A 9058-nucleotide genomic window follows, 5' to 3' on the forward strand; every position below is an offset into this window, starting at 1 on the left:
CCGAGCTCAGCCTTTACTTTGCAGACCAAGACTGACACACTTTTTCTATGAAGAACCAGGTGGTAATTACTTTAGTCTTTGCAGGCCACATGGTCTCTGTTGCAATGATTCAACTCTGCTGTTATAGTGCAAAAACTGTCAGAGACAATATGTAAACCAAAGGGAGAAGCTGTGTTCTAATAAAACTTTATTTAAAGAGAGACAGTGGGCCAGGTTTGGCCTGGTGGCCATAGTTTGCCATCTCCTGCTGTGGACAAAAGAGAGTCATTGAAGGCAACTGAGCAGCAGAAAGGCACAATCAGAGAAGATTTTCTAGAAGGTTAACTTGGCCTCACTGTCCATGGTGGGTGAGGGTCGGTGTAGAGGCAGAGGATTTTAGGAAAGAGAATACTGTGAAGCTCCAAGCTTGAGGAGCCAGAGGCCAAGGCTCGGGAGCAGCAGTGGGGTGGAAGGGTAAGACAAGTCAACACAAAAACCTCACCTAGGTGCTGACATCAAGGCCACTGACCCAACTTGGACCCTCTCCCATGCAGAAGGGAGGAAGAGCAAGCGGAGGGTTCGTACCACCTTCACCACCGAGCAGCTGCATGAGTTGGAGAAGATCTTCCACTTCACCCACTACCCAGACGTTCATATCCGCAGCCAGCTGGCAGCCAGGATCAACCTCCCAGAAGCTCGGGTGCAGGTACAGCCATCCCTTCCTCAGCCCCCAGCCTCCATGCCCTTGGGACCATGTGTGAGACACAATATATCCTGGGCCCTTTGGGGTTGCCCCATCTAAAAGTTTCTGTTGGCTTTATCCTGTGAGTATAGTCATTTTGGCCAAATATTATTTTCTGTGAAATGAGATCACTCTAGTTCCAAAATGGTTTCTCTCCTCTGGGAATGGAAAGGGAGTGAAGTAGCATCCGTGATCACCATGGATCTCTGCTCCATACCCTTCCTCCCCAGTTGGCAACAGTTCCAGAATGTCGTTCACCATGCAGCCTCATTCACAAAATAGGTCTTAGCCATCTAGACTGGGGAGGACAACCTTTCCGCAAAGAGCCAGATGGTAATGACGTTAGGCTTTGCAGGGTATATTGTCAGTGTCAGAGCAACTGTTCAAACAGGCCAAGGTAGCACAAAAACAGCCTCAGAAAATATGTAAACACACTTTATTTATGAACATGAAATTTGAATATTGTGTAATTTGCCCATGTCATAAAATATTACCCTTCTTTTTTTTTTTTCTAGCCATTTAAAAATGTGAAAACTATTCTTAGTTCATGAGCCATTCAAAACCACGTGGAAGGCCAGATTTAGCCTGTAGGCTGCAGTTTGTCAACCCCTGATCTAGAACATATGGGGATTCCTTTGGAGGCAGTGTAGCAAAGTGGAAAAAGTCTTGAATTCATGGTCTTGGTTGGAGACCTGGTTTAAGCACCAAGAGGCTAATCTCTCATCTGTGATCTCTTCACCCCAGTTATGTATTGCTTCATAGCAGGGTTAGAAATACAGTAGCCCATTGTCACTCACCAGAGGTATTTCCTGCCCTCTTCACATGCACCCAGCTTTGCAAGTGCCACTCTAGCACATGACATTCCACCAGATCTGACTGTGGCACTGTTAGCATTCTCTCTAAAATAGTTTTGTAAGTCGCTCTCCTTTTTTTCTTTCCACAAATGCAATGGACTCATTCTAATTCAAAATCAGGCCAACATTTGGTTCTTTATTCTATCCTTTCCTTCTGGCTGAGGACCACTCCTCTCTTAGACTTCTCTCCTTTTTCTTCCCATCTAGAATCAGGCACTGGCTAAATGGGAAGCCCCTGTATCAGCCACAAAGTCCAGAATTCAACATCTGCCTGTGCAGAATTACCAAGGATAAATGGCCACAAGTCAGGGACCATCAGCACCTGCTCAGGAATGCAGGGAGCTGCCAATGTTCAGCCTGCCAAGGGGCCCCAGGGGTTGAAAATGGGTGGCCCACTGGTGACCCACACATGACTTCCATTTTGTCTGCACAGTAGTTTAAAACTCAGAAGCTTTCACATAAAAATCAAGATTCCACTTTGGAGACTGCATGAACCTGCAACACCAGACTCACATTTCCACGTGGTGACTGTTGACAGGAGCTGAGAAGCTGCCCCATTTTGGCTCTATTCACCACAGACCCCGACACTCCCAATTGTGCAGCACCAGCTGCTTCACTCATGCATGACCCCCTGGCCTTGTAGGCACTGAAGGTGGAAACCCTGGTTCCCTCTCAGAAAGCTGACCTCCAGATCCAAAGACATCCTGGATGCCACAGAGCTTTACAAAGTGTAAAGTGAAGTCCCTTGGAAGGCATAGTTATTATGAATTTGGGGGAGGTGGTATTAGATGGAGGAAAACTCTTACTTATCCCCACCCTTTCTCCCTAATTACAGATCTGGTTCCAGAATCAGCGAGCCAAGTGGCGGAAGCAGGAGAAGACTGGCAGCCTTGGGGCTCCACAGCAGCTGAGTGAAGCCAGCGTGGCCCTGCCCACAAATCTGGATGTGGCTGTAAGTGGCTGAGGACTCAAGGTAGGGTGGAGGGAGCCATTTTCTGGGAATATCCCAGTCAGACCCAGATGTGAAGAAGCATCTCGGGGGCTCTGTCTACAGGAAAAGGTGCAAGGAAAATCTTTTAGAAACAGCATGGGGCAAGGAGAAATCTGGAAGACTGTGAGGCCTGGGACAAGTGGCTGCCTCTCTGTCCTCATGTCCTCCTCCCTTAGTGATCATCATGGTGCCTGCCCTTCCTGTGCAAAACTTCTCAGTTTACAAAACAGGATCACAGAGGGAAGTGAAGTACACAGACGTTGGAGTCAGAGTGCCTGAGTTCGAATCCCAGCTCTGAATTGTCTGAGGTGTGGCTTAGAAGAGTCACCTAATCCCTCAGAGAGTATAATAAAGTTTTTTGATGAGGATGAAATAACTGAGACATAGAGGATGGGGAGCCATCCATGGAGACAGCACATATTTTTGAGTCGGCACCAGGTGCTAAACACTGGGGACAGAGCAATAAACAAAATAGACAATACTTCTCTGCCCTAGAGTTAAAGGTTTTTACATACCCACAGCAATGCCTGGGATTTTTCATTTATTCATTCTTTGCAAATGCAGAAGCTGGGCCCTGAGAGGCAAAGTGACTTTTCCATGTCAAACAATTGTAAGTACCAGGATTCAAGCCAGGTTTTAAATCCCCAGACCATGCACTTCTCCCCACCTACAGTAACCAACCATCCAGGTTTGCATGGGTCCACACAGGACTTTCAGAGCTAAACCCAGAAGGTCCTAAGCAAACTAGAACAAGTGGATCACATTACCCACCCTTAGCTGCCCAAGCCAGGGAGGAAAAGGCTGAGAAGCTGCAGAGACAGCTTAGGACTCACTTATCTCTCCTGACCTCTCCTTGTGACAGGAGCCCATGTGGACATCCACTGCTCTGCACAGGCTGGCTCCTCCCACAAGCTGTTGTCCATCGGCTCAAGATCAACTGGCCTCTGCCTGGTTTCCTACCTGGATCACCCTCCTCCCAGGGCACCCATGGGACACACAGCCTGTCCCAAGTCCTCCCATCCATCAAACTTGCATCCCTGTGTTATGCATCCTTCCACCTCCACGCCCCAAATGGGGCAGCATCTGTGCTACTTCAACATAGATTGGACATCCTCTCCCAAATGAGCCATTTTCCTATCTAGGTGAAGGCAGGTAGCAGATGTGCCCTGGGCCTCTGGGGGAATCGATCTCACAATCCAAAAATGGTCCACAGCCCAGGAAGCTACCCTGAACATGCCGGTTGGAAAGCTGCACCAGACCCGAAAGCAAAGTAAACAATAAAGGACAGCTCTCGTCTCTCCTGGCTAAAGCTGCTCTCCTGGTTCAGAAGACAGGCTGGATGAGATCTCAGGCTGAGCTCCGAAATGGGGAGGTAATCCTCCAGCACCTGTGCTTCCTCTAACTTGCTGTGTGACCTCCATCAGGTCACTTACCCTTTCTGGAGCTCATCCGTAAGAGGAGCCAGCTGGATAAGATGATTTCTGAAGACCCTTCCACGGTGGGCACCAAGGCACAGAGGAGGCCAAGGAGAGGTTGTTTGTTCACGCATGCGTTCATCCATGACACAGGAGTACCTACTGAGGACTCCATAAACAGAACAGGATGTAGAAATAAACAATTTGGGTTCTGTCCACGTTTGTCAAAGGGTGGTTCTGCCCCACCTCTGAAAGCAGAATACTTGCTCAACGACCTTGCTGTTGGCCCAAATCTAACACATTCTTTATGACTGTGAGCATCTCAGAGTGAGAGAAAAATGCAGAAAGTTTTTAAAATTCTGAACAGGATTTAGTGTCTTTCGTTATCTCGTTGGATGGGGAAGGGATGTTGTCATTTCTGGCACAGATGAAAAGTAGAACGGTAAGCTCTGTTCGTTCAGTTTATCTTTCTAGGATATACGAAAAGGGACCAGCTGGAAGACCAGCCTCACTCTGTCCTCGAAAGCCTAAGCTTTCATTCAACTCCCTATTTCCATGCAAAGACCCTGGGCAAACCACATGTTCTGTCTGAGCCTCAGTTTTCCTATCTGTAAAATGAAGGTAGCCTGGCTTGCCTCAAAGAGTGTTCAGGAGGCTCTGAGAGGACATGAGTGTACTTTGCAAAGTGAGGGCGAGGCCCAGTGTGGAGTGATATCGTTATTCCAAGATTCCACTGCAAAAGTGGCTGCTTTGGATCCCAGCCCAGGATGAGTAGTTCCTGCTCTCAGGGAGGTCATCCGCTGAGTGTCCCTTTTGCACAGGTGTCTCTGATTCTTGTCCTTGCAGGTGAAAGACAGGGCCTGCTCCCCTAAGCTGGGAAGCCTGGAATGACCTCTTGCACAAGCCTAAAGTAAATTCCAGGAATCTTCCCCAAATCCCAGATCGTCTGCAATCTACCTGCACCCCTGACCCACCCAGGAGTTGGACCGGGAGTTGGGAAGCCTAGGTCTTAGTCCTACACTCCTTCTAATTTGCTGTGTAACCTTACCATTAACCTCTCTGGGCCTCAGTTTTCTCATCTGCTTTGGAGGTAGCAAGGCTAGCTCTGCCTTCAGGCATGCAATATGCCAGAACTACAGACAACAGCCCACAGGATGCAAAAGTGCTTTGCCATCTTAAAAGTGCCAGATCACCCAGAGTCTATGAATGTGGATATCAACACCAGGTCTCTAGCACCGCTGGATGAAAGGAAAGGCTGGAGGCTGAGGGAGGAAAGAGCAGTTAACAAACAAAGGCAGTAGCTCATCACTTGGGTAGCAGGTACCCATTTTAGGACCCTAAACTCAAATGCACAAAATAAAATTTCTATCATTTTGTTATAACTGGATTTACTTTCTATGTTGTTTTGCAGGAAATGTATTCTGGTAACTTCTAGCCTCTGTTCCCCTTCTTCCCACAGGGCTCTTTGCTAGGCTGAGGGGGAGGGTTGGAGAAGTGTTTATGCAAATGCCACCTCCAGCCTCCCAGAGGGTATGTTTGCTTCTCAGCTTTCTCAGTCTCCTGCTAGTGTCTTATCTAGCCTGGCCTTGGGCATGACCCCTCTGCCCTAGGGACACATCACCCCATTCAACTCCCTTTGGGGGTTCACTCCACATCCTCCGCTGTAGCCTCTCACCATAGTTGTGAATCCTCGCTGGCTTCCTCTCTCTTTCATGAGCAAGAGGAAAAGCTGACAACTCTCCCACACACTTCTAGGGTCATGGGAGCCCTGGGCCAGGCAGCAGGTCTCACTCATTCTAGACCTCCCACAGCCATTTCTCATGCCCTGGTGATAGGCAGGTCATGGATGAGACTTGCAGATCTCCAAACTTGTAAGAAGAGTGGAAAAGATGCAGGTCCTCTCTGCTCTGGGGTCCCACTCCCCTTTCTCAGCAACATACTCTTCTTCCCCAGGCTCCTCTTGAAACAGGATTTTCCCAGCCATAGAGATTCAGATGACCAGATGTCTCAGCTTCACTATTGAGGTAAACATTGATTTTGTGAGGCCATTTCTTTCCCCCTAGGAATTTTCTCCCCCATAACTATTTTTATTCCCTTTACCTTATGTGCGTGGGATAAAGGAATCACTTTAGAACTCTTGCCAGCTGTGTGACCTTGGGCAAGTGGCATGTCCCCTCTCTGTACCTGTTCCCTGGATAACAACAATTTCTTGCCTCTTAGAGTTTCTGTGACAATTAAATGAGTTAATACATTTTGGCACATGGTGGGCACTCAAGCCATATTAAGAAAAACTCATTTTCCCAAATACACCTTCTACCTCTTTCTACTTCTGAGCTTGAACATCCATTCTGATCTCAGGCTCTATTCCAGGAGTTCTTAAACCAGTCTCCAGGAAGTCAAGGAGCTCCCAAGAGACTATGCAAAATTGTGTGTATCTGTGTGTTTATTTTTTCTAAGGAAAGGGTTCATTGCTTTCATCAGTTTTTCAAAGAGCTCTGGGGCTTCAAAACAATAATAATAAAGAATCCCTGTCAGACGTATCTGAGTCAGATCTTGACAGCTTCATATTCTAGCTATGAGGACTACAGACTTGAGAGAAGATCAAGGATAACTATTTCAGAAAGGTAAAATAAAAAAATATTGCTATGGTTTGAATGTGCCCCCCAAAAAGTGTGTGTCAGAAACTTAATCACCATTGTAACAGTGTTAAGAGATAGAACTTTTAAGAGGTGATTAGGCCATGAGGCTCTGTCCTTATGAATGGATTAATGTTGTTATTACCAGAATGTGTTCTTTCTAAAAGTATAAGTTGTGTCTCTCTCTCTCTCTCTCTCTCTCTCGCTCTCTCCCCCCTCCCCCCCACTCTGCAACCCCTGGCACCTTCTCTCCCCTTCTCTCCTCCACTCCCCCACCTTTTTCCTTCCATCATCGGATGACATGCCTTGACATCAAGAAGGCCCTCACCAGATGCCAGTCCCTTGTTCTTGGACTTCCCAGCCTTCAGAACCATGAGCCAATAAATTTCTGTTTGTATATTAATTACCCAGGCTGTGGTATACTGTAATAGCAGCACAAAATGAACTAAGGCCAATAGAAAATGAACAAATGCCCAAGTTTTATTCAGCTTATTAATTAATGAGAGAACTACTAAGATGTCATAACCAGCTCAACATATTGCATCCTGTGGGCTGTTGTCTGTAGTTCTGGCATATTGCATGCATGAAGGCAGAGCTAGCCTTGCTACCTCCAAAACAGATGAGAAAACTGAGGCCCAGGGAGATTAATGGTAAGGTTACACAGCAAATTAGAAGGAGTGTAGGACTAAAACCTAGGCTTCCCAACTCCCAGTCCAACTCCTGGGTGGGTCAGGGGTGCAGGTGAACACACACACATATTCAAAGACCAGACAAGCATACAGGCAATCAGGAATGCTGAAATGAATTACAGATAAAGAAAAACAAGAGTCAATAGCCATAGGGAAATAATCAACTTCATCTCCACTAAACATGACTTATTTGCATCTCTCGTGACAAGAATCCTTTGCATTTCTAACCATTTTCTACTCATTTAAGTTGAAAAGTAGCTCAAAGATAATAAAGATGCAGATATTCTGAAAGAGTGTGCTAGACAATATACCCTGTAATCTTTATAGGCCCTTTTCAAAATCTTTCAAAAATTTTTACCCTCATAAAGTTACTTTGTCTATCTGAATCTCACTTTCTTCATCCATTAAATGGGGACGATAAGACCTGCCTCAGAAGACTGCTGTGAAGATTATATTAGATGATGTGTGCATAGTTTTGTGCTTATAAAACACTTTAGGAGTGTAGGAAATCTTTATTGCTTTTCAAGCTCCTCTAGAACTCAAGTTTAAAAGCCTATATCTGCAAAGTGTTTTGAACTATAGTAACATTTCTTTAATATCCATTGACCTTTTATAGTTCAATTTCTTAAAAGGCTAACCAGAAGGCCGAGGCGGGTGGATCATGAGGTCAGGAGATTGAGATCATCCTGGCTAACATAGTGAAACCCCGTCTCTACTAAAAATATAAGAAGTTAGCTGGACATGGTGGCGGGCGCCTGCAGTCTCAGCTACTCTGGAGGCTGAGGAAGAAGAATGGAATGAACCCAGAAGGCGGAGCTTGCAGTGAGCTGAGATCGTGCCACTGAAACTCCAGCCTGGGTGACAGAGTGAGACTCTGTCTCAAAAAAAAAAAAAAAAGAGAAAAAAGAAGGCTAACCAAACAATAGAAAATGGGCAAAAATCAAAAATAAGAAATTCACAGGAAAAACATACAAATAGGTACTAAACATATGAAAATATTCTAAACCTCATTCATAATTAAAAATGTAAGTAAGTTAGTAATGAAATATAATTTTAACCCTTCAGATTGGCAAATATTTAAAATGTTGGTGAGGAATTGATGAAACATGCACTCTCATATATAAGAAAGTGTGAATTAGTAAATCATTTTTGAAGACAATTTGGCATCAACTATTAATATTCTAAATGCAAATCTCTTGACCTGGTAATTGGATTTGCAAGAATTTATCCAATAAATACACATGTATATAAATACTGTATATAAGAATGTTCACCAAGGCTTTATAATAGCAAAAACTAGAAACCATCTAAGTAGGATGCTGGTTGAGTCTATTGTAATATATTCATCTGGCTGTTAAAAATAATAGACTATAATATACCTCATGAGAAATTATCATCAGATATATCATTAAATAGAAATATCAAGTTGCAGAACAGTATTATGATCTCACTTAAGAAAAACATGATATCTTTATAAAAACAAGCTTTTGTATAAATGTATGAGATAAAAGTGCCATTTTGTTACATGCATAGATTGTACAGTGATCATCAAAGCTTTTAGGGTATCCATACTTCAAATAATGTCCATTGTACCCATTAAGCAATTTCTCATCATCTATCCCCCGCTCACCCCCTCATCCTTTCAACTGTCTATCATTCCATTTGCTATGTCTATGTGTACATATCTTTTAGCTCCCACTTACGAGTGATAAATGCAATATTCATCTAACTGTGCCTGATTTACTCCACTTA

At 44.7% G+C, this 9058-nt stretch overlaps 1 protein-coding gene across 1 annotated transcript in view; it reads left to right on the plus strand.

The window, feature by feature from the left end:
- ISX (intestine specific homeobox) overlaps nt 1-5363 on the plus strand; it is an 83110-nt gene extending 77747 nt beyond the window's left edge. Inside the window, exons 2-4 of the mRNA XM_031934659.1 lie at nt 486-685; nt 2411-2527; nt 3429-5363. Of these exons, the coding sequence (XP_031790519.1) occupies nt 486-685; nt 2411-2527; nt 3429-3668 (557 nt within the window). The 3' untranslated portion in view covers nt 3669-5363. The remainder of the gene's footprint in view (nt 1-485; nt 686-2410; nt 2528-3428) is intronic.
- Nucleotides 5364-9058: the final 3695 nt, after the last annotated feature.

Source organism: Piliocolobus tephrosceles, chromosome 19 (genome assembly GCF_002776525.5).
Source record: "Piliocolobus tephrosceles isolate RC106 chromosome 19, ASM277652v3, whole genome shotgun sequence".
NCBI classification, from domain to species: domain Eukaryota; kingdom Metazoa; phylum Chordata; class Mammalia; order Primates; family Cercopithecidae; genus Piliocolobus; species Piliocolobus tephrosceles.